Genomic DNA, 26,634 nt, shown 5'->3' on the forward strand with positions numbered 1-26,634 from the left:
AAACTTCCTAACTGTTAAAGCAGTATGACAGTGGAATCAGTTACCTCGTGAGTTGGTGAGTGCTCCAACATTGGAGGCATGCAAGAAAAACTTAGATAATGAGGCAGAGCTTTGTCATGGTGCAGCCAGCAGCTTCTGGGAATAGCTCCCAGAAAAAGCTGGAACCGCTCGGTCTGGGGGTCCCTCTAGAAAATGGGGGACCAAAGGGGAGAGTAGGAGAGGTCTCTATGAAGCAGTTGGTGAGCCCAGAAGGTAGAGGATTGGGCAGCAACTCGATTTTTCTTCCTTTTGAAAATTCACACAAGCACAGATCGGAGACGGGAAGCCATATTGGCAGATCAGCTGGGAGAAACTTTACTGCTGAGGACAGGAAAACAAGAAGCATGGCCAAAAATATACAATAACAAAGTGGAAGCCTTTGATTTATGAAAAACCTCATTAAGATGAAAAAGAAATGAGAGTGAAAATATTTGACCGAAAGTAGATAATAGCGGCGAATCTGGCTTGCCAGCCTGCTCCTTCAAAATGAAACAAAACTTGATTTTTAAACAGCAGACTGGTTCAAGGTCGAACTGAGAGAACAGTGAGATGGAAAAATCTTGTGTTTCTGGAAAAAATTCCCAAGAAAATGATACTGGACAGGCTTTAAGGGACTAAAATTTGGTGAATGCTATTTAGCCTAGATCTTTTTTCTTATATTGTGTGGGACTCCGACAGTAAAATTGTGCTGGGTCTTTGGAAAAGGAGAAATAAGCTTTTGGAAGTAAGAAACAGACTGTGAATCACTAGCAAGACTAACTGAATAAACTGAGGAGTTTGACGAATGACACGTTGATAACAGAACCTTGCTGGGCTTTTGAAGGAGGCATAAACTTTTGGAAGTAAAAAAGTGGTCTGGAAATCATCAGCGAGACAAATGCAACTGAATAGGCTGAGGAGCTAGCAAAACCAGGACTGGAGTCTGATGGATTATAACAATATCTATTGGAGAGACTGACTTCCTGTGTCTGCTGGGTAAGGGGGAGAGGAATTCTGGACTTTTTCTTGGCTGGACTGTGTGAGACTCTAATAAGATAGCCATGGTTGTAATTTAAATTATTGGGCTAAAAGCTGATCTATATACTATAATATCTGGGTAAGGGGGAGAGGAAGTATCCAGGGGAGGTTGATGATGATGGGTTTGGTTTGTTGATAAAATAGTAGAAACTAAAAAGCATTATTTAAACAGATCGTACTCATTGGAAAGATGGAAATGGCCCTAGAAAAAATTAGATATCAACTGTTGGAGACTTTGCCAGATTGAGAATGGCAAGTTACCATGCAAATGACAATAATAACAGGATTTCAGCAGGTAAATGAGTGTCTTAGCCAGATCAAAGATTTGTTGGAAGAGAAATCATCAGATGTTAAGCATCAGTTAAAGGAACCTGTATCAACTCCAGAACTGTGTTCATTGAGTGCGTTGCCAGGTAATATAGGTGGGATTAAGTGTTACCCAGTAAACTATTTAGCTACAATAGTCAGAAAATGGGAGGTTAAAATCGGATTAATGTCCTGGATTTGTCCTTCTCTTCCAAAAAATGGAAGAAAACAGAGCCACAGAAACAAAATAAGCATATTGAGAAAATATGGGAAGTGATTGAAATGTATACTTTTTCAGGAGTGCTGAATGTATGTTCAAGATAAAAGGAAATTGAAAGAGGGGATATATTTTACAATTGGTCTCGGTTTCCTGATAGTGTAAGTTGAAAGCTAGAAGGTAATCAAACAGTTAAAAAAAGAAGTAGAAAGTTGATATTTTATTGAAAAATGAATAGATTGGATGCTTGTATACTTAATATGAATAGACTGGATGATTGTATATTCTGTGTTCTCCTATCCTCAAAACACTTTTTTCATCCCTTCCACTTCCTTTCATCCTTTGTATTCCCTACCCTATCCCTAGTAGTTTAAAAATAAAATTAAAAAAAAGAAAAAGATAATCACCTGGCAAATATGCTTTGATTGTATTCCTTCATTGAGCAAGGGGGCTGGACTTGATGGGAAGGATAGGGCCTTATAGGCCACTTCCAGCTTCATTTTTCTATGATTGTATGATTCTGACATGATGGCTAATGGCTATCACTACATACTGAGGCAATGAATTCCATAGTTTAGCAATACACTATGTGAAGAACCATTTGAGTTTTGACTAGAGATGGGGACGACTCATCATTTTGCCAAGCTGTCCTGCTTCGTGAGTCGTCAACTTTTGATGATTCGTGAAGCATGAAGCTGCTCCCATGAACCGATGAAGCACAAATGTATCCATTGATTCATGGGGGTTACTAAAAAAAACCTGACCTCCCTGCTAACCCCTGCCACTGCCACCACCACCATTGCCACTGTCTCCAGCTGACCTCTGCAACCACAGCCTGTAGAAAGGGACACTGGCTGCCCTTTGCAAAGATGGAGGCTACACCTTCATTTAGGGTAGGGAAATGCAGCTGCCATTTTTGCAAAGGGCAGCCTGGACTCCTTTAAGGCAGGCTAAGGGAATCCAGGCTGCCCTTTGCAAAGATGGCAGCTGCAGCTTCCCTACCCTAAATGAAACTGCAGTTGCCATCTTTGCAGAGGGCAGCCAGTGTCCCTTTCTACAGGCCATGTCTGTGGAAGCCTGCTGGAGATGGCACTGGTGGTGGTGATTACAGGGGAGCATCGGTGAGGGTGGCGATGGTGTGTGTGTGGCAGGGGTGTGGTGTGGGGGTGGTTGCTAAGGTAGGGAGAGAAAGAGAGTGGGGCATACGCTGTGGGGGTGGTTGGCTAATTATCGGTGGGCCAGTAGGTAGAATGGGAAAGCCATAGCCATAGGCTAGCCTTCCCTCTCTTTGTATGGGGGACAAAAAAAAAAAAGGAAAATATTCATCCCTTCATATTTGTGGGGTTCTGTGGAATCCACAAATATGAAGGGAAAAATATTTAACAAATCAGCAATTTCTGATGAATGTCACGATCCATTTTTTTATTCGTCCCCATGTCTAATTTTGACCTTAGATAAATGGACAGGAAGACTGTGTTTTTATTAAATAAGAAGAGCATAGAATATAATACATTGTTCCCTTAAAAATGACAGCTTGTGACATTATTTTTAAACTTCTATGGGTAATGAAACTGATACAATTCTAGTACGAGGGAAATCTAAGTCTCCTTTTTCTGTAGTGCTGGCAACTTACCTCAACATAGTTTAGCTTACGGGACATTTGTGAGGTGAAAGTAATGATGAACTTATGCACAGCAATCTGAGCTGAGAAAAGTCAGGATATATAATATAATGACTGAAATCCTGTTGAGATAATTACTACTGTGGATAATGTCATCAGGAGGTGGTGATTATCTGTAAATAAAAACTTCTGTCCTGTAGCTTTTCTGACTCCTGCATAACCCCTTTCAACACATGGAAGCTATGGGAGCCACAGGAGAAGGGGGAAGTCTTCAATTACTGAAACTCTTCTCCTGCCAGCAATGTTATCTGGTGATTATTGATTTTTGGTAATTAAAGACTTCCTTCTTCTGTTCCCCAGATACTATGGCTTCTATGAGATGGAAGGGATTGCAAAGCAGGAAATAAAAAATTGTAAGAGAGAAGAAACAAGTTTTTAATTACTAAAAATTACCCCCCTTTTGATGATATCATCATCCTTCTGTACACATAAGTTACATAACAGGATTTCAGGCGATAATTTTGAAAGGCAAAAAAGAAGTCCAAACCAATGGGGCCTTCTGTATGAAAATGCCCTAAAGTGAACTTTAGAATAGGATGATGGAAAACAGTGTTTCTCCCTCTCTTTCTGCTATGCTTTCTCAGAAACATAGTATCCTTAGAAGACCTATGGTTGTCTTGTAGATTAATCAGTAGCTTCAGTACTGGAGTGCAGTTTCTTGTTGAAGAGCTAAGATTGTCTGAAATACAATAGTCTTTGACTGCTCCATGAAATCTGAGAGAAAGAGCATTGATGTCAAGCACTGACGATGGATCTAGAAACAACATAGTCCAAATACTTAAACTCCAGTCTTTACAAGTAAACCCTTGAAGCTGTATGTTTCTGCTTGTGGCCCATCATGTAGAGTTACAGCTTCTGGATGCAAACATAAAGTGTGAGGGCAGAAGGTTAAGGAGAGCTGCCACTTCGTCTGTTTCTATCATAATATTTGACACTGATTAAAACCAACAGACCTCTTTACCTCTATTTTTCAGAAAGTTAAATCTGAAATGTCTGATCAAGTAGCTTTCAAAGGCACACTAAACACTCCTGCCTTTTATCTATGTCAGAAAGGCTAAATTTGCTGTCTTGGTTCTGAGTGCCCTTCAGTGGGACTATTCTGAAAATAACTAGGTCTTGGCTTGGTTTAACCCCTGTCCATTTTTACCATTCTACAGAAGATATGATCCAAACCCAGCAGTGAACAAAAATCCCATTGTTATCATTCCACCTTGAATTATGAAAAAATGCCCTCAACACTTGGGTTCTGAATTTGAGAGTTCCATGTGCAAATAATTTCATTTCATTCATCTGGAGAAAGACTGTATCTTCCCTTTAAGCCTTCTGAGATGCTGTCCTTTTTTTCTTTCCTAGCACCCCCATCAAGACTTGCCACGGCTTCCTCTCATGAAGCACTGTGGAAGGAAACAAGGTCTAAAACAGTGGTTCCCAAGCTTGGGTAACCAGGTGTTCCTGGGTTGCAATTCCCAGAAGTCTTCAGCACTAGCTGTGCTGCCTGGAATTTCTGGGAACTGTAGTCCAAGAAACTCTGGGTTACCCAAGGTCGAGAACCACTGGTCTAGAAGAAGGCTTAGAAGACGAACCCAAGCTTTTTCCAGGTGAGAGATATGAAGGGGTCTGTAGCTGTGTTTTTTGTGGGCTGGAACTCTCAGAATTCTGCTGGGAAATTTTTGGAGAATTCTGGGATTTGGAGTAGAATAAAATAAAAGATATGAATGGTATATAGTTGATACAACTAGGTAAAAAGTGTCTGTCTGATCCAAGAAGCAACTGAAAAATGGGACCCTATATATAACTGGATCCGTTCTATAACCTGAAAGCCAAATGTGATAATTTTAATACAAAATAGCCAAATAACTCCAGTTGGAATTATATAGGCAACTAACAGACACAAAAGTCTTTAATGTAATGATATATTTAGGTACAGATAATATGTGATAATGTATAGCATGATATATTCCCTATTATCCTGAGTTATTTCCCTTTACCCTTGAAATAAATAATAAAAATAAAAGTATCTGCCTACTTACTCAGATTTGGGATATGGTGCTTTGGTTATACTACAAAGAACTTTCTTTCTTCTTAGATATGATATAAAATTGTCCCCACCCAGTGATATGTATCAATGTACAGTAATTGATGGTGAGTGCAGTTTGAAACATCTGCAGGGTAGGATACTAGGGAAGGATAATGCCTTGGCTGGAAATTATTGGCAATATTTAGTTAAATTCCTTGATTCTTGGTCATTTATGGATTGCTGGATGATATATCAAGGACCTTTGGAGTTATTTTGTACTTGCTGCATTACAATTTAAGGAGTGCCATTAGAGAGGGAGATAACAACTTACTGTTGTCTCAGGATTATTCAAGACATGCCATCTGAGATGCAAGACAACTAGCAAGGATTCACTAATCACCCTGGGAGTTTTCCCCTCCAGTGTGAGAGCACATTCAAACTGTCTTGAAAAATGTCCAAAAATATGTTCTTATTGAACAGTTTTTGTGTTCTTGTGTTTAAATTGTGCAATAATGAATCGGGCAGCCTTCACACCCCCACCTGCCACCAAGGGCAACCAGTCTAGTTTTATAAGAATATAAAGTGTGCCTTGCTGGAACAGACCAAATGCTAATTTGTCCAGTATCTTGTCCCACACAGTAGCCAAAGTGATGTTTTTAGGAAGCTCACAAACAGGGCATGAATGTATTCATTGACCCCATCAACCAGTATTTATTAATGGGCTGGGTTTTTTATCCATAACTATAATAGCCCATGGTTGCCTTGTCCTCTATAGCTTTGTCCAATCTCCATATATAGCTGATGTTCATCACCGTAGGTTAACCTGTCGGATATCAGTTGTATATGTCTGTGTACCATATGCACTTCAATGTTATAGATGAACACACACAAAAGTAATATGTTTCATAAGCCCTTTGACGATGGCTTATGCATTGGCTTAAATGGGGCTTCACATTAGTAGTAGGAAATCTTCCTACTACTCACATTTATGCAGAATCCTATTATAGTCTCTTTGCATTAGTACTAATTGCTTTCCAATAGAGATGTGGAGGTTCCCCAACCTGCTTTATGTCTGCATGAAATGCACACTGAGGGCCAGCCTGTCCTGTGGCCTTCTGACAACACTCCAACCTGATCCTTGTCTTGGTCGATGATTTGAGCATCCATGAAAACCCCATATCTTTTAGGGGGTAAGAAGACAGAAGGGCAGCAGGAGCACTTTGTAGATCTGGGTGCTCCGTTTTATTTGTACGGTTTCCCCTTTTTCCAAGAGAAAAACCTCATCAGCTTTCTAATTCAGCTACTGCAAAAGGAATGAATGAGGAACCTGAAAAAGGCAAAGGTCACTGGTCTCTTTGATTCTTTCCTAAAAGAGACATGCTGGAAACCTGCTTTTCTACATTGTCTGTCCTTTTTCTCTCCTACCACCCATCTTATGTCTTGGATATGAAATTAGGGTTGCTGCAGGACTAGACTTCGATGATTTTATCAATGGTTTTAGAGCAGGAAAAACAAAAAAAGATCATTTCCTTCTGTAGTTTTTCTTACTTCTAATCATGCTATGCGAATGCCAGATTTAACATAAGAAATGTGTACAGGTGTTTTTCTGCCTTACAGTGAACAGTGGCGCTGTGGTCACCACAGAAAATCCATGGAGTAGCCTACTTTTATATTATTAGAAAAATCTATTTCTCCTTTTCCAATATATACAGTATTCTATATATCTCTTTTATAAGCTTTATGCTATAAGGAGCCAGTATAACAAAAAGTATTTTAAAAATCAGTAAAAAAAAATACTGCTCGAAACATTTTTGCTTCTTGTCAGATAAGACTGCACATAACTTTTCTTTCTCATGCTGACTGCAAGGACAAATGGACGACTGCAGACACAAAGTCTGGGAAGAGGCAAGATAAAGGAACAGAGGAAGGGTAACTTTCTGTTAGCTGCTTGACATTTTTTGTATGTCAAGATAATAAGCATAGAGTGCTAATAACAATCTGGTTCCTGAACTCTAAAAAACATTCCTGTTTACTTTGTATCCATGGAACGATGTAACCAACAACATCAATGAGTTTGTATGTACATATTGTCCATCATTGTCCGTCAAAGATGCAAAACATGCAAGCAAAATATGCAAGCAAAATAGAAACCACAGTTCGCAGGCCAAGTTGTTCCATGTGGGCTGGACTTCTTGATCCTGTCATCTCAGCTTGTTATGAATTAAACCCTATAAAGGTATGCTTCTATTTTTTTTTTGTTAAATCAAGGTGAATTGATCTGAGCCAGCAGGCTCCATTCATCTCCAATTCTGCAGAATTCCTGTTTTTCAATAAACCATACCCTATATTTTCAAAAGACAAACTTGCATGCTGGGTTGGTGTTTTCTTCTCTCTCTCTGTCTCTAACAGGTATCAAATTGGATCTGCCAGAGTTAACTGGACCCGAATTTTTACAACAATATTACCCAGAGTAAATAGCAGCAACCACCTCCACTCCCTCATCCATCCAAGATTAACGAAACCTTTCTTACTCAAGAGATAGGATGGTTTCTGTTATGTGGTCTGTCTTCTTCCGGGGGTTTGGAAAATGCAATTAACAAAAGAAAAACTAAAACGAATGCCAAGCCTAAGGGTTCGCTTTCCCTTTCTTTAACTGGGGAACTCTCAGATACATGAACCAAGTAGATGGTCAGTAAATAAGCTGGATTGTTTTTAAGAAGGAACTAAATCTTTATTATACATGCAGTTGTTTTGGGATAACTGACACAGCCCAAACAGATTCAACCTGACACAAACTACCACTTCACAGTGCTGCTGACTCTACTCACAGCCATCTCATTGTTTCTCATTCTCCGTTGTCCTAGGATCAGCTCTCCTGCATAACCAGAAGGGGGGAAGTCCAAAAGGGACCTCTCAGTATTAATTTAAAGAGCCCTACATGGACCTGACAGGCTGATATCTTTGAGGCATCAAGTGGTATCTCTGGGCCAGCAGTAGCCTCAACACTGACATCACAGAATACCTTCTGTGGGTGCTAACCCTTTCAAGTCATCCATATTGCAAGCTTGTAAAATGAGCAATAAGACTTTTTACATGAGTCACTGATGACTCTGCTGTCATAACAACATCAGAGTTGTTATAAAGACAATGCACATGCTTGTTTTCACCATTCAGAGTTCTGTGATTTATACACATTATAACAGGCTTTGAATTCTGGGAATGGAAGTATAGATTTTTAACTAGAACAAATATTAACCGATAATACAGATCCTAATCTTATAACTAAAGCTGCAGTTCTCTCACATCAATGCCTATTCCATGTTGTTTTGCATGGATAAAAATTAGATTTCAAAGAGTAAATGATCTTTTTTTCCTTCTTGGGTCAGGAATGCCAATTTGATGCAATGCTTAGAACATTGCATTTCAACAGTGACCAGTACACTGCTGATATACTGCTGGTCCTCAAAGTTCAGCTAATGCTTCTAGATCTGTGGTTTCCAAACTTGGGGCCTGAGATATTTTAGGAGTACAGCTACAGCTACCACTGCCAAAAATCAGAGCTTCTGGGCATTGTAATCCATGTACATCTGGGGCTCCAGTCTAAGGTACCTCTGCTCTAACTCTACTGCATCTCTCACGCAACAATTATGTGTGGTTAGACAAGTGATGTGAATGAAGGATGAGTGAGAATTTCAATGTAGCTTGTCTTCCTAAGAAATTATCAATATTTATGGATTGCTTCATATGTTGTATAGGCCATTAAGTCATGTCCGACTCTTTGGGACCCCATGGACCAGAGCACACCAGGCCCTCCTGTTTTTCACTGCCTCCTGGAGTTGGTCAAATTCATGTTGATAACTTCAATGACACAGTCCAACCATCTCGTCCTCTGTCGTACCCTTCCCCTCTTGCCTTCACACTTTCCCAACATCAGGGTCTTTTCCAAGGAGTTTTCTCATGAGATGGCCAAAGTACTGGAGCTTCTACTTCAGGATTTGTCCTTCCAGTGAGCACTCAGGGTTGATTTCCTTTAGAATGGATAGGTTTGTTCTCCTTGCAGTCCAGGGGACTCTCAAGAGCCTCCTCCAGCACAACAATTCAAAAGCATCAATTCTTCGGCAGTCAGCCTTCTTTATGGTCCAGCTCTCACTTCCATACATCATGACTAGAAAAACTATATCTTTGACTATGCAGACCTTTGTCGGCAAGGTGATGTCTCTGCTTTTTAAGATGCTGTCTAGGTTTGTCATCGCTTTCCTCCCAAGAAACGTCTTTTAATTTTGTGGCTGCTGTCACCATCTGCAGTGATCATGGAGCCCAAGAAAGTAAAATCTGTCACCACCTCCATATCTTCCCCTTCTATTTGCCAGGAGGTGATGGGATCAGTGGCTATGATCTTAGTTTTTTTAATGTTGAGTTTCAGACCATTTTTTTAACTTTCCTTTCACCCTCATTAATAGGTTCTTTAATTCTTCCTCATATTCAAGATTAAAAGTATTATAAGATTTTTTTTCAAAGAAAAGAAGGAAAAGTAACAGTATTTTATAGTGTATTAAAAGGCACAGCAAAAATGACAGCAGAGTGTATCAATAATTCAATATTTGGGAAAAGACTTTCCTGACTGGCCAATAAAGGCATAAGGACAACAGTGTGTGGCAATTGTTATGTGGTGATTAACAGAAGAGGTGTCACAGCACAGAGCTTAGAACATTAATAAATAAAATATTGTCTCAATAATTGTTGGTCACCTCTGATTTTTAACAGGTTATTTTAGCATTATTCAGTTTGAACACAGTAGCCCGACACATAATAATACCCTTGGATACAGAAAAACACGATAGTAAATAACAATATACAACTTAAATTTCATCTTGGCATAATGTATCTGAAATGCTATGAAGTCAATCCTTTTTGTTTATACCTCTCTACCCGCCCTCTCTTCCTATGTTAACCATGGGTGTCTAGCAAACAGTTTATATTTGCAGATGAATTATTTTTAATTAGTATGTGTAGGTTCCCCCCCCCCTCAGAAAAAAGCTGCATTGAAACAGTGAGTTCAGTTGGATATACTCCTGGGTAGGTGAATATAAGCTGAAATATAGCTTGAAAAGTTGAAGTGGTTCTGAAAGTGGACCTTAGCCCTTACCTCACTCTCACCGTTTTCAATATGCACAGAATTCTTCCTAATAATCCTTATGAGCCATCAAGTTGATTCCAACTTATGGCAATATTCCCAGGGTTTTCTAGGTAGAAAGTATTCAGAAATGGTTTCCCACTCAGCCAGAAATCATGCAGCTTTCCCAATGCTGCGTAGGTACCAGAGAATGAAAATCCTCTCTGACTTAGACCCCCTGGTTTATCTGGGCTTGTCCCTCTCCCAGAAATCACCGTAAGGATTCAAACTCTGAGCCCCTTGTTCTTCAACCAGGCACTTCAAACCACTGAGCTATACGCACTGGAAGACCAGCATTCTTCTTACCCTTGGCATAAAGGTATTCCACCCGCCCAAAAAAAGTGAATCAACAGTGCAAGCTGCATAAGTCCTCAAAAGAACACATCACTGTGTTCAATAGGGTTCAGGCTTGAAAGTACAGTCTGAAAGACAGAATTACTCTGAAAGTGTTTTCCCTTCTACTTATGGGAATAAAATGAACAGCTCTATGTACATATCAAAGCCGGAGCAGTGGAGAATTTGATGGGTCATTCTACCATTATCACTTTCTAAGAGTCTGATGGGACATGGTGGCGCTGTGGTCTAAACTGCAGAAGCCTGTGCTGCAGGGTCAGAAGACCAGCAGTCATAAGATCAAATCCACGCAACGGAGTGAGCGCCCGTCGCTTGTCCCAGATCCCGCCAACCTAGCATGTGAAAGCATGCAAATGCAAGTAGATAAATAGGGACCACCTCGGTGGGAAGGTAACAGCGTTCCGTGTCTAAGTCGCACTGGCCATGTGACCACAAAAGATTGTCTTCGGACAAACACTGGCTCTATGGCTTGGAAACGGGGATGAGCACCGCCTCCTAGAGTCGAACACGACTGGACAAAAATTGTCAAGGGGAACCTTTACCTTTACCTTAAGAGTCTGAAAAGGCAAGTCATTGTTAATCATTGACTGAACAAATGTCAAACTAGTCAAAATCCATTAGTATTATGCTGTAATGCTTAATGGTTACACTCTTCATCACATTAGTATCACAATTTTGATCATGTATTGCTCATAATGCAAAAAAAAATATTTGTCAACAGAATTCCAGTATCAGTCTGCCAACTATCCACAGCAGGTGGCAGCTCTGTCACTGAAATTTGGTGACAACCAGAAAAAAAGCCTTCTAAAATTGAGGGGTAAACATTTTTTTCTTGCAAGCCTTTTCTGGCTTTGAAGTGTTTTCCCTCTAACCAATGCAATGCACATAAAACAGGTGGAATACTTGTACTGGCTAGGTTTTAAGATGAGGGACTTGGGGGCTCAAAGCTAATATTATGGGCTACTTGATTTTTACCCCTCATCTAAAATGTGCTTATGCCTTTATAACTCTACCAAAAATATGCTGTCAAACCATGCCAGTCTTTGGATTTCCCAGAAGATGTGAGGAAAAATGTGGTTGTTTTTTGACAATTTAATTAGCATTCCATTTTGTTCTAACTTGCTAATTTGGTCACATGATTGTAGGCTCCCTCCCTGGGAAAATTGGAGCTTTTAACGACACTTTACCGCCTGATGTTCTATCGTGTTTAGCCATCACAAATGCTAATTTATAATGTTGGGGGTGGGTGAACATCATCCATTTGTAAACTGTCAAAGGAATCTAATAGCTGTTATCAGTAAGGTAACATTTTTACTGCTTTTTTCATGTGTATACAACATCTTTAATAGCTCTGAAGGCTGATTCCAATACTAATCAAGTTGCACTGATGAAGTTGGGCAACATAATTCTTTTAAGTGATAAGTCTTCCAGCTCTAATGTTGTTCAGAAGCTGCATCAAAAAGGATTGCTTCCTGATGTGGATAAATAAAAATGTCAACAGCTACAGCATTAATAAAAATATGCCTCACATTAATTTTATTTATTTATTTATTTCTATTTATAGCCTAACCATTAAAAAAAACAACCAGTACAATTTATGTAATATCATTGAAATAGTCCTATACTCTGCAATACCTAGCTTTCATGCTGCCTCATTTCAGCATATGTTATATGGCTCCTGAAGTAGTTTAGTTTAATTTCTTCCCTGTTGGAATTACCCAGAGACCCACACTGTCTTCCTCTCGCCTAGTTATGCTGTTGTCACACAAACAGTGTAACTTTTGGAGGCAAATCGTTGAGAAATCAACATGGACATTATCTGTTCCATACTGAGTTGTGCGACTCACCATGCAACTGATAACGTCTACAGTGATTCTTTAACAAAGGGCAATTCATGTCCAACATTTACATCATTTGAGTAGCAATGCAAGAGGATTCTGGCCAGAGATTGTCAATTTATTTATTTTATTATTTATTTATTTAATTTGTATACTACCCATCTGGCTACCAAGGCCACTCTAGGTGGTTCACAACAGAAAGGAAAACCATAGTCACACCAACAATAAATTAAAATAAAGTAACATCAAAGTGATATAAAAGAATAAGCATATACTAAACATTATGAATTAGAAACATTATAAACTTAAAAATACAGCCAAAAAATGACATTTAATAAAAGCAACCAGGATAGTGGAATCGCTGACTTAGGGTTTGGTAGGTACTCTGTGTTCTGCTGGTATAACATTCTCAAAGGCCTCTGTATATAACCACGTTTGCAATTATCTCTTAAAGGTATCCAGTGATGGGGCCAGGTGGATATAAGGCAGGAGTTGACAGAAGTGGTGCAACTGCCAAGAAGGCCTGATTTCTGGTCTTTTCCTTCTGGGCCTCTCTCTGGAATAACTAGTTATATAGAACGATGATGCCTGTAAGTCATTACTTTTTATCCCAACAAGGCTGAAGAGGCATTTATTTCTCAAGGGAACACAAACTTCACAGAACTTCACTGCAAGATCTCCCACTCCCTTCTTCTGCCTGTTCTCCATTAGGAAAGAAGTGGGTGGACACGGAAAGTGTGACAACAATACTGGCTAAACAGTTCATTCAACAACTCCAGAAGAAGCCTGATGCAACAAACAAGAGATAAAAGCTCCCAATAAGAGGGAACATCTCCTGCAGTCAATAGGAGCAACATGATGGCAATTTGGTGAGGAACAAAACAAAGGTATTCAGGGAGGACGGGTGACCTGGCAGAATGAGTAGTGCAATGATCAAGCTGCCACTGTGAAATGTGTAATGGGATGGATTACTTTTAGAGAGTAATGGTTCCAGCTTCTGGAATTATCCGTAATCATTTTCATAGACCAGGCTCCTTCATTTGGTAAAGCAAGAGCAGCAGACTAGAACTATGTAGACTTGCCATTAGCCTATGGCATGTTTGGACTGTTCTTGAAGCCTAAGTGCTCCAGCTGAATCCATCACTTCAGTGATGCCTTTCCCTGAGTAGCATTGCTCCAAGGCATTTATGAGAACTTTAAGTGCCAACTCCAAGGCTATTAGTGGTTCATTGCAGGGCTGCCGATTTCTCCTGCCACCCCCAGATGAGCCTGCTGGCTACAGGTAGATACTAACCAAGTACCCCTCTGTTATGGATTCCAGCTGGGAGAAAAGAACACTGAAAAATAAATGGCAAGAGGTATGTGGCATACCAACTGATCTGTATACTTTCTTGGATTTTAAATCACACTCTTTGCCCCCGTTTGGTATATGAATGGTGAACAGACCTGCCAAAGTATGTCACTGTCACATATAATTTGAATCAAAAGTGGCACAAGTGAAGTCAGGATTTGACTGACAGAGAGATCAGTGTGATCATGCAGGTGCATGCAGGTCATCAATGTGGACATCAAGCTGCACTTGTAGGATCTCATAGAATGTCATTTTTCTTCTGTCTCTGTGTTGTTCTTTTAAGAAAAATCAGGGAAATGTACCCTAGAATATGTGCATTGATAGACTGTTGTGGGATGCATGCATATTTTTAATACCTCGCCTGCTAATACACATTCAAAAACATATGTAGACAGACACACATACATACTCAAAAGAATTACATAATATGGTCCTTGTAAATGCCAGTCTGAAGCAACTTTGTCTGCATTTTCCGAACCAACATCAGAATCAGAACTAATTTCACCTGCCAGATTTCCCACATCCTAATTGTTCAGAAACAGCTTAAAAACATTTATCAGTGTTTAAAAATCTGTGTTTTGACAGCAAACCCATTTATAATTATGTCTCTGTGTTGAAAAATGCACATATTCTAGGGTACATTTTCCAGATTTTTCTTAAAAGAACAACACAGAGATCAATGTAAAAATGAACAGAATGGACTTCTAAGTAAATATACGAGGAAGTAACACGGTCCAGAAATGAAAAGATGGGTGCTTTTTTTCCATCACTCACACCTACAGAGAGAGAGATACTTCACACACAGCATTTCATTATTGAGAAAAGAGTGCACTTGTCTTTCAGTTTTGTGAGAGGGCTGAATGTGCAAATCATTCTGGGAGGGTGGGAAGAACAAGATCAGAAGTACAGGGATATGCAAAGAGATGAGGAATAGCTTGATGTTTGTGACAGTTGCTTGTTGACAGTGTTTCTTTTCCTCGTCAAGGTGACTACACAGAAAGCCTTGCTCAAACAGGCAAGGCACTGAAAACCATCACCTTTTGAAGCAGACAGCCAGATTGTTCTGCCAAAGCAGTTAAGGATAGTGTTTGTTCTACAGGCATTTTGCTGCTTTTTTAAAGGTTGGATTGGCAGCTCACATGGCCCCTGAATGGTTGTCATACCTTCTTTTTTTTCCAAAGATCTCAGTATAGTCACTGAATGTGTGAAAGCCAATCAATTGTCACTCCAAGCATGGGTGATTGACACCACTTGTTCTGACATCAACTTGCTCCTGAGCCTTGTTATTAGTATTGCTGCGTGGGAGAGCATGGGACATCATGACATAATGACACCAGCACATGACACTAGACCAAAAGTGGGAAAACTCTGGCTCTCCAGGTGTTTTGAACTATCTTCCACAGTCCCGCACCATTAGCCATACTAGGTGGGCCTGAGGATGTTGGACAACACAACATTGGATGTGTCAGATGTTTCCCATACTTGACATTACATGGAACAAGGGAGGAGTTAGACAATAGGTTGAAGCATTCAGCAGCTGTGTGTTCACTGCAACATCTGGTTCAGATCATATTGCTGTATGCTCCCCACCTTTCCCAATCAGTGAGAAGTCCCTGGGATGAAGCTGCAGGGTGTTGTTTCTTTTCATCAAAGAAAGTTCTGGGGTGATGTGGTACCTGTGCAGTATTTGCTCCATTTGCAAATTGGCAAGCAGAGGTCCTGAGGGAAAACTTGGTGTTTATCCAGCATATTCCACAAGTATGGATTATGAAATTTTGTCCATTTTGTTTTTACTACATTTCTTAGGAACCCTCCAGCATTCTCACTCTGTCCAGGGTCTGTTACACCTGAAGCAATTCTCATATTTTCACCCACAGAAATATATACTTATGTTGGTTCATCCTTCTCCTGATGTATGCATTTTTAGCGTTTTTTTTTTTTTTTGCTGTGCACATTTAATGCATTTTCCACTTTAAATGAATTGTATTTATGCATTTTCCCCCAAATACGCACATTTTCTTTACTCCTGTGCCTTTATTCATTAATAATGTGAGAGTGGGAGAAAAAAAATAACATGCTGTTTATACGACTGTGAGAATACTATCCAAATATATGTTGTGTGAATTGGGACCGACTCTCTCTGAGATGATTCAGAGGTAGCTTGAACCAATTTATTATAGGGTTTCTGCAAATGCTGCTATGTATATGTATAGTTTTGGATTGGGGAGGGGAAAATGCAAACAGAGATAATAAAGGGAACAGAGGGTGCTACATAGAACCATCAACATAATGAATGTGGTGGACCTTCAGTTTGTAGGCAAAACCCCTACCAGATTCTTTCCTTTCTCTTCTGCTCTCCCAGAAGCCACATTCAGAGAAATTATATGCTTGGAATGGAATGGAAAACACCACTGAGAGTCCACACTCAGTAACCTAGTTTTGCCACAGTGTGGCCATCCATTCATCACCTAGCCCAAATCAGAATGCTGCACATGCAGCACTTATCTGCCCTGGAACATGCAAATTAGGCTCTTTTGACATGAGGAGACATCTTACCAAGGAACTTTGAAGCTCCACCACCAGTGTGAGAATGCAAGGCAGCCGGGTGTGTGTGTTTCCTCTTCATTGATGATTTTGTGCAGAAGAAGCATTTGCACAAAATGTCTTTGTACATATACAGCAATTACAGAGGGACTGGGCAATTCTTCATAAAGGCCCAATCCACCCACCCAAAATTGCTAACTCTTGACAGGATATGAAACAAAAGAGCAGGCACTGTGGTTTTGCACAACCTCACTCTTCTCATTGCTAGGAAATACCTGGCTGTTCTTGCCAGAGAAAAGAATGGTTCTGTTTCTTAATCTTACATATGAGATTAGGAGGTATTTGCTTCCCTATCCAAGACCAATATAATTGATATTATCCAATAGGGATGTGCCATTTGGATTTGTTTAGCTGCCAAATCCCACAATTCTCTAAGAATTATCTACACAGAATTCTGGGAGTTCCAGCCCACAGACTCATATTTATAGATATTTATAGATACCTTCAGAAACCTACATGTTGCTCCCTTTGACCAGGGCCTAAGTTTCTAAGACTGCATGGCTATCTGCATAGTTCTTGTTCCTGTACCAAAAAGGAACCTGTTATGGTGCTTCTTGAGCCCCATAGTTGTTTGGGATGTGTCCCTTATAGCAGTGGTCTCCAACCTTGGGCCTCCAGATGTTCTTGGACTACAACTTCCAGAAGCCTTCACCACCACCTTTGCTGGCCAGGATTTCTGGGAGCTGAAGTCTGAGAACATCTGGAGGCCCAAGGCAGGGGACCACTGCTTTATAAAGTCTAAAGGGTATTCAGAGTACAACTCCCAGGAGGCACCACTGTAATTTCCTTCTGTCTATATCAACAACAGGAAGTGGGCCTCAGACAGCTATGCAGCCTCAGAGAATTAGGCCCTGGTCCATGTGAGTGAAATATATGTATCTATAGGTATAGATCACTGATCTGAATTTTCAGAATTCTGTCTAAAGAATTCTTGAAGAATTCTGGGAGTTGGAGTTAAAGAAAAAAATCAAATGGCACTTCTCTACTATCCAATTAAACAGGAAACTGATGCATTCAAAATTGTCTCATGCATCCTCACTATTCTGACTAGTTGGATAGTTATTGTCTAAGTTTGCCTTGAACAGTCAGCAAATAAGGTATGTGTGTGTTCAGAAGTAAAATTGTTTAAATAGGTTAAGAAGGAGGATTTGGAGTTTGAAATTCTTGCAAATGAAGAAGATATTTGCTCAGCAAAGAAGATGGGAAAATGCATTGTGCTTAGGTCTGCCTTCAAAATTTGTTTGGACACTTCCTTTGGTCAAAAAAAGTAACAAACTTGCTAGCCATATGAGCATTAGGGATGCAGACACCAGTAAATGTCCAGTCTGTGTTAGGTTTGTTTCCCCAAAGCTCAGGAAGAAATAACATCTAAAGATACAGGACAGCAAGATCCAACCAAGAATAACTGCAAGGATCCAACAGAAGATGCTTTAGGGGTAAAGTTTCCTAAGTGGCTAAAAGTATGGGAGATAGTCTTCTAGCTGTAGCTGAATAACGCTTTCTGCCTTCTCAGAAGTTACAGAAAGGAATATAAATATGCTCAGCTATTTCTCAGTTATCTGCATTCCTTTGACTCTTGTTAATCTAATATCTTGGTAAACTGACCTTGGCTTGCTCATCCAACTTATCTTCTAATTTTTTTTTGTTCAGTGGGTCTTGTCTACTTCAGGCTAACTGGATTAGCCCTTAAACATTAACAGTAGAACTTGGACCTCTCTGTAAAGCAGTAATCAAAGAATGCAGCATTAAATTTTGGTGAAGTGTGAACTGACCCATTTAACTATGTTCTGACCTAGAGAATGCTTTGGCAGATATCATTCAGGTTTGTTCATTCTGAAATAAGGAATTAATAAATAAAAAAATGTAAAGCTTTGAAACATTACTTTTGTGAAATGCAGTTCCTGGAATTCTCTGACCAAAAGAAACAACATTTCTGGGTCCATTCCCTGAAATTTTAGGGCCAAAATGTAAGACCAAGGGGCATGCCCTTGCAATGTCTCATAACCGAGCACTTGCAATATCAGGGGAGTGAGGGCAGGGCATATTTGGAAATGTAGTAGAATTCATAGGAGCCTTGTGGCGCTGTGGTTAAACCGCTGTACTGCAGCTAAAACTGTGCTCACGACCTGGGGTTCAAATCCCAGGTAGCCGGCTCAAGGTTGACTCAGCCTTCTATCCTTCCGAGGTCAGTAAAATGAGTACCCAGCTTGCTGGGGGGGCAATGTGTAGCCTGCATAATTAAATTGTAAACCGCCCAGAGAGTGCTTGAAGCACTATGGGGCAGTATATAAGCAGCACACTTTGCTTTGCTAGTAGAATTCATTTAGGGCTATCTGATTGTATGAATAGACATGAAGGATAAAGGAGTCCAAAATCTGGGTATAAGCACAGCTAATCAGATTACAAGCAACCCACAATTGTCAACAAACAGCCATGATAATTGCTTTGTGTTTGGGTGAGAAATGATTAACTGATGAAAAATAAGTCACCTTCTTGGATTTTCCCTTGCTTGGTGTCACTTTGTGAATGGTACTGACTGAACACAAGAGGGTATCTTTAGACCATCTTGACTGTTGCCATTGGTGTTGTCAACATGTTGCTCTTTACTAAGTAAAGCTTGTCATCCTTTTTTCTGCTGACAATGTGGGCACAATATTGTACCCCAATATTAGGCCATTTCGTGGCATTTTGAATTGTGGATACAGAAACTTAACATTCCAAATTCATAAAACAGAGGTCTTTTCAAGAATTAAAGTGGTCTCATTGCTTGGAGTTTTTGAGAAACATACCAAATCATTGAGACTTCACCCAATGTCTTGAGATCTAGCAAGTTCACTTCTCCATCTATCTTCAGAAATTAGCCACATAGCTACTGAGGACCCGGCCTTTCCTTTCATGGTGACAAGCTTGCTAAGCAAAACTTTTTTACTATGTAATTCTACTCCTATTAGAATTGTTTTGCTTGATCCTTAGCTGAAGATTCTGTGGGTTTTACCAAATAGGTCCCTGAACTGTTCTATTTCCCTTTGTTCATGTTCCAACCTGGTCCTTGTCTGGGTCTACGATGGTGTCTGTGCATTTTCAGGTTTCTGTGAAAAATCCCATTTGATGAGACAAACAACTACAACTTATGGTAGCAGTGCAGCTACACAGAATTATCAATTTTAGAGACATGGTCAACCTTAAATACTCAGTGAGAGACACACAATTCTACTCCTACACACAGGTACCCTTTTCTACCTTTTAGCCATGTTTCAAAGGCCAGCAGTATTTGCATCACCACACCAACAAGAAAAAAGAAAGAAAAAGAAATGAACCACTGGCAGAAAGACTGGCCCTAATTTTGACCTAGCCATTCAAAGCCCAAAGCAACAGGATTTCAATCATTATATGTTCCTTTTAATTTCTTCTTCTTCAATAACAATCATGGTGCATCTTTTAAGACACACATATACAGACACATATTACTGAGTAAACATGAAGGATCCATGGAGGAGCTGATCCACTGTGTGGATGACCAGTGGCCTCTTGCTCCATCCTGTCGTCCCAAAAGCATGCTTCTTCCCTTGATTTTGTATGCATTCATCCAAATAGAGCACATCCCTAATCTTAAATTTCTTATTTATTTTATTTGTACAGTACGTTATATAGTAAATGTTAAAAGCACCATGGGCCCTTATTTTATGGGTTATGCTATTCAGGTTTCAGATTAAAAATGTATCTGTTTGCATAGGCATTTAGAATTTAAGGCAAGTGTTTTATTTCGTATGCCTCTTGTTCATTTTGTTGCATTTTTCATATAGTTGTGATTTCAATCTTGTATTACAGAGGTTGTTACTGTACTTGCCCTGAGTTCCTATAAAGAAGAGTGAGACAGAAATCACACTAATGATAAACCAACCAATAAATAATAAAATGCAGGTGTCAATGTCCTAAATAAATAAAAACCTTCCTTCCGTTTTTTAAAAAAGTAAAAACTCAGTGACCCTGCATCTGTGACACAGTAGTAATTATTCTGGTCCAGCTTTCAGATATGTTGTAACTCTTACATGGAGATGGGATATGACCCACCATGAAGTAAGGATGTAAATCTTTGCCTGCTTCTTTACAGTGTGTGCAAGGTCAAAGAACTGGAAAAAAAATTCTCACCCAGTGAGAGGGTAGGGAATTTTTTTCCAGAGGCTCTCAGCAAGAGAAGACCACAAGAACGAGAGCTTTTAGATGTAAATTAAGCAACGTTTGTGAATTAATGCTTGGAAAGAAATAATATTTTATCCCAAACAAAACAAATTGTGAAAAATGACAATGACTGTTTTTGGACAAGCAGCCTATCTTTCTGTGCTTCCTGAGTTTGTGTTTTATTTCACAAAGGAAGGGATGCTAGATTTGTGAAGAGACCATGTCCACAAAGTTCAAGAAGAAATTGTGTTCCTTGGCTCACTATTGCCCCAAAATGAGGACTTCTGTGGGGCCTTGAGAGGTATCATTGTATCAATACAGCATATATTGATGAGAATGGATGGTTTTGCAAGTAGTTTTGTACATCTGTCCTATTGATGGTGGCTACCTGGGATATTATATCACACTTCTACTGTTTTATATTTTTAAATTAAATTTATGTCTCTTGATTTGTATGCAGATCAGCTTAATTCTCATCCCATGCCATTTGAAGCATGCATGTGCCTATACTTTCACTACCATATGTTCTTTATACACATATTTTTTATGTTCCCAGAAGCACACTAATCAGCCAACATTACTTGTAACCATATAACACTTTCAGTCCCTTGCCAAACACCAGCTGCACATTTTAACTCTGACTGAGTACGTTCTCAGCTAAAGAAATGTTTTCTTACAAAACATGTAGCCTTGTATCTGAGAACCATTCCCCACCTATAAAATAGAAATATTCCATAAATTGTGAGCTGTAAAATCTTATTTCCCCTCAGTAGGAAGTGATATTTGACCTAACTGGCTTCAAATGCTGCTGCTTTGGAATTGAAACCAGTTATATTCAATCATCATTACAAATAATCTATGAATCTCAGTAATCATCTTCATAGAACTTCAGAGCTGTAAGTGGCCCTATGGATCATCAAGTCCAGCCCCTGTCAAGGAAGCACAATGGAGAGCAGACCTCCAACCATTGCACCCAGATACATAAACCATTCAGCTATGCAGCAGTACTTACCTTGCCAACATATTGGGTATCTGGACCAGTATATTCCTCCAGTAAAAAAAACTGATTCCACATCCATCCCCGTTTGGTCCGATGCAGTGCTTTTCCATGGTCTTTAGAATGCCCCATTATCCTTTCAGCTTGGAAATAAACGTGAGTCGTTTTCAGGGATGGTGAAGTAGGTACTTCGTGAAACATACAAGTCCAGATGAGAAATGAGAAGCAATAGCAAGTTCTCATTATTCGTGCCTTTTGAAAAGTGTTGACTAGGCTCAAGATGTCTCTTACTTTATCCAGAAGAACCCTCTACAAATTATGTATTCCTCTTGCAGTTGATCTGTGAATTGGACAAAGATATGTGTGAATATTAAGGGATTGGGAGGGTATGAAAATAAAGCAAACACCATACATATCAAAGTTGTTTTATTTTCTTCCTTTCTTTTTCTATTTTCGAAGAATCGTTAGTACAGAGATACAATCTTTCTGGTGTCTCTGCCATGACAGGCTGTTTCAGCAAAGCAAGACAACCTGACAAGAACTCTCTAATAATAAACCTGTGCCGTCAAGTCAATTTTGACTTATGGCAACCCTATTTCAGGGCTTTCCAGATAGAGAATACTCAGAAGTGGCTTACATTCTCTTCTTCTGGGGTCACCCTGGAACTGTCCACCTTGCCTAAGGCTGCACAGGTTGGCTCTACTCAAAGGAGGCACCGTGGGGAATCAAACTCCCAACCTTTGACTCTGCAGTCAGATACCAAACCACAGAACTATCCAGCCAACCAAGAATTCTCTGGCCTCCAACCCCAGCAAAAGTTTCTGCCTCCTGGTTCTCAGTGAAAGAGCAACTATTTCATTGCAGTTGTTGCTGCCACTAAAATTCTTTCATTTTGTGAATACAAGGACACACCCACTACAAACACAAAGTAGAGGCAGATGGTTTAGAAAAGCATAAGCAACCTATTCAATGTTTCTACTATATTAGTCCATGCAACAAAGCAGCAATTAAATTTTTCCATTCACAGAAATGCAGAAAAATTAATTTCCACAAATGTCCATATTCTCTTGGAGACTACGGAGCAAAAAAACATTTCTGTCTTCAGTAAGACTTCCGTGGGCATGTAGGAGCAGCATGTTTGTTTGTTTCTCTGTTTGCTGTATCTTATTTGTTATGGAGTAGGAACGTGGTGGCGCTGCAGGTTAAACCGTTGAAGCCTCTGTGCTGCAAGGTCAAAAGACCTGCAGTCGTAAGATCGAATCGACGCAAGATCGAATCGGAGTGAGCCCCTGTTGCTTGTCCCAGCTCCTGCCAACCTAGCAGTTCAAAAGCATGCAAAATGCAAGTAGATAAATAGATACCACCTCGGTGGGAAGGTAAATGGCGTTCTGTGTCTAGTCACACTGGCCACGTGACCATGGATGATTTTCTGTGGACAAACACTAGCTCTATGGGTTGGAAACAGAGATGAGCATTGCCGCCTAGAGTTGTACATGACTGGACAAATTGTCAAAGGAAACCTTTATTTGTTATGGAAGAACACACAGTGAGGATTTATGTCTCTCTTTGTACCATGGATGTCTACAGGGGGCAAATTGACACTCAACCCCAGAATCCTAAATTAATTAATTATTTAATGCACACAAGCACTCTTCCCAATATTCTATTACTAGTCCCAATATTCTATTACTATTCTATTAAAGCACGTTCATTGACTCTGTGGGATTTACATAAATGTAAACTTCTCATTCAACAATTGATTTAGTGGGCAAGTCTCAACTAAGACTAGTAGGAGGATACATAGCATATTCTATGTCTGCAAAGTGCACTAACATACCACTGTGTAACTCCTCCCTCAAACAAACAAACAAACAAACAAACATCTACCATGAATTGCCAGTGATTCTGGATCATGCTCTAATTGTGGTGGGCAACTGTGACCCTAGTGCTGTTCATGACTCTTGGCTAAATTCAACAACTCTACAAGGAAATGGGTGAGGGGTCTAGGAAGATTCAGCTGCCCCTTCCCTGGTAGCTCACTGGATGGGAAGGAAGCAAGCACAGACAAGAGTAGATGGAAGAGAAAAGAGGAGACCCAATTACTTTTAACTCTAGCAACCTGGCTCCATGATGCAGCAGCCCAGCTTCACCACCATTCAGGATGCGGCAGCCCTGCAAATGCAGTGCTAGCTCCTGAGGCTGCACCACAGCTTCTGAGCAGCAACGCCAGCTGCTGCAATTGAGCAGGTGCTGTGCCACCCCCTCATGTGTGGGTAAGCCGTGCCTCGGAGACAGGCCACTGTGGTTGATAAGACACTGTGCCACCCAGTGATGGGTGGTGAAGCTGAGCACTTACTGTGAGTTACATTGCTGTTCATGTTAACATTTCCTGGGCCACCCCTCTTCCTTCTCTGTTTGTGTTCCTTTGCCATCCATCAGCTGAGCAGCTGATAACACAAGGGACCACAATATGTTTTTTTTTTTTTTAATCCTGCTATCTGGTATAGCACTGTATCAGATTGCAATTTTTTTTTTAAAAAAATAACACTGACAGGGGAGTTCACATATATGGAATTGATTTCAATTAACCAATTCAATACAGTGGGGTCTTGACTTAAGAACGGCTTGAGTTAAGAACATTTTGACTTAAGAACCACTCTCATAGGAAAATATTGACTTGACTTACATACTTAGATTTGAGTTAAGAACTGAAAAAAACCCACGTGGGAGGCAGGGAAAGTGCAAAATGTGAACTTTCACTTAACTGTTGGCCAGTGAAAAGGGTGCCTGTCTGCTTCCTCACTCCTCCCAGCGTTTAGAGAGTGGATTGGGAGACAGTCTTCAGACTGCCTGGTACTGCCTGGACTGTATTTTCCCTGCCTTCCCTGAACCTTTCTTGACCTAAGAAAAAAAGAAACAAAATATCCCCCTCTAGTGGTCGAAGGCAGAATAGCAGCTTCCCATTAGTTTCTATGGACGGAAAAGAGCAGATACGGATCAAATGGTTTTCAATGCATTCCTATGGGAAATGCAGATTTGACCTGAGAACTTTTTGACTTGAGAACCGCCTTCCAATATGGATTAAGTTCTCAAGTCAAGACCCCACTGTATCTGTATTAGATTATAATTATTTTAGAACCGCAGAGTTGAAAGGGATCCTATGGATCATTATGTCCAGCTCCTGTCAAGGAAGCCCAGTGAGGAATGGAACTTACAGTCTCTGACTGAAGCCAGAGACGTAAACCACTGAGCTATCCGACAATAAACAGATCTGTGGTGGAGGAGTCAAAAAAACCTAACTTTCGCAAAGAAAGAAAAACACAATCTCCTTTCAATTTAATCTGTGCTTGTGTATACCTCATGTAAACACCCAAATTTAAATTGTTCAAAAACAACGTAAACCTGATTTGAATGGAAGGGTGGTGTTAGTAATAGGATTGGGTTCATTGTTCTGTCTCTTGTTAGTGAAGAACTGCCTTCCTGGGCAAGCTATCTTTCAGATAAGTTGACCTGCAGTTAATGTTCTTCTCTCTAATAATCCTTTGATATGCTTTGAAAGAATTGTATCATTTCCCTGCAGCACCCACAAGAAAGCTAATTCATTACAAGCCACAAGATTCTTTGCTGGTTTGGACCAATAAGCTGTCATGCGGTAGTGTAGCTGTTGATCAAAATGTTTATCGGTCTTCATGAGCTTCTGGTAAGGGATGTATTTTTAGACGCCTTTAGATTGGTTTGGGCTTCTCATCAAACCTACTTTGTAAGTAGTAGCTCTATTTAGAATACTGTGTTGCAGCTCTGGATTTTTTCTCTCTTGAGTATTGGCTGTTTTTTAGAAGGAGAGAATTTGTTAAGACACAAAAACTGTTAAGACACAATTAGAACAATAGCATTTGTTTGTTATACTGAGGATGTGTGGTTAGCAATGCTGAGTTAAGTTTTCTCCTGGGAGGTAACATGCAAATAGGTGCTCTATTATAAAAATGCTATCTTTCTTGATTTTATTTTCAGTTGAAACTCCTCTCAAAGGTGTGCTTAATAATAATAATTGCAGATCTAAACTATTAGCGGTGTGATATTTAATAAGCTTTCAGTATGGTGTTTTCAGCTGACATTCTTTTCATCATGTTGCTATTTCAACTAGAGTCTGTCTGTCCTTAGATTAAACTTGTAAATCCTCTTGTTATTAAAAAAGATTCTGTAGACTAATGAATAGTGTTGTTGGTGAGTCCACAATAGGGACTGTTGAAAAATAAATGTGTATATTGATTATTTTGTGTCAGGATGGCATTGGACTAGCATTCCTGTTGACAAATAAAAACATATTAGAGGGGTGAATAATGTTTTTAATAAGGTTTTCTGTGAATTGGGTTTTCTAGTGTGGTGGAAGTATAGAAACCTTTCATTTTACCTGTAAGTATCAGAGCTCTCATAGTGACACTAACAAAGATGAATATGATGAAGGCACAGAGGTAAAGAAATATACAGCATTTTTAAAACTTGGAATCATAAAGAAATATAATGTAGTGATACACACTGTAAAGTATATTAGGAAAAACAAAGCTTAACGTATGATGAAAACAGATACTTATGGGTCAAATAATGAATATTCCTTTAGTTAGATATAGATTAGAGTGGTGCCTCGCTTTACGATTGCCCCGCATTATGACGAAACCGCATTACGACGATCTTTTTGCGATCACAATTTAACAAGAAACCAGTTCATACTTGCTTGTCACCTAGAGAGAGTGTAAACCTTTAACTGAGCTGAGGCTAGGTGTATAAATATCCCTCAGCTTTAGCTGTTTTTTTTTCCCTTAATTACTCTGAAATCTTCCTACTTTTTCTTCCTCTTTCTGTT

The 26,634-nt window shown here is 39.7% G+C and overlaps 1 protein-coding gene and 1 long non-coding RNA gene across 6 annotated transcripts in view; one reads left to right on the top strand and one right to left on the bottom strand.

The window, feature by feature from the left end:
• CDH9 (cadherin 9) overlaps window positions 1-26,634 on the bottom strand; it is a 237,858-nt gene that overhangs the window by 104,734 nt on the left and 106,490 nt on the right. For all 3 annotated transcript variants that reach the window (XM_078392718.1, XM_020809332.3, XM_078392719.1), the window contains exon 2: window positions 21,789-22,113. In XM_078392718.1, the coding sequence (XP_078248844.1) occupies window positions 21,789-22,016 (228 nt within the window). In that variant the 5' untranslated portion in view covers window positions 22,017-22,113. The remainder of the gene's footprint in view (window positions 1-21,788; window positions 22,114-26,634) is intronic.
• Window positions 24,034-26,634, top strand: part of LOC140706834 (uncharacterized) — a 209,146-nt gene continuing 206,545 nt past the window's right edge. The window contains exon 1 of one of the 3 annotated variants that reach the window (XR_013544807.1): window positions 24,034-25,533. This is a non-coding gene — a long non-coding RNA (uncharacterized LOC140706834). The remainder of the gene's footprint in view (window positions 25,534-26,634) is intronic. The other 2 variants (XR_013544809.1, XR_013544805.1) reach the window with 2 other exon arrangements.

Source organism: Pogona vitticeps, chromosome 4 (genome assembly GCF_051106095.1).
Source record: "Pogona vitticeps strain Pit_001003342236 chromosome 4, PviZW2.1, whole genome shotgun sequence".
NCBI lineage: Eukaryota > Metazoa > Chordata > Lepidosauria > Squamata > Agamidae > Pogona > Pogona vitticeps.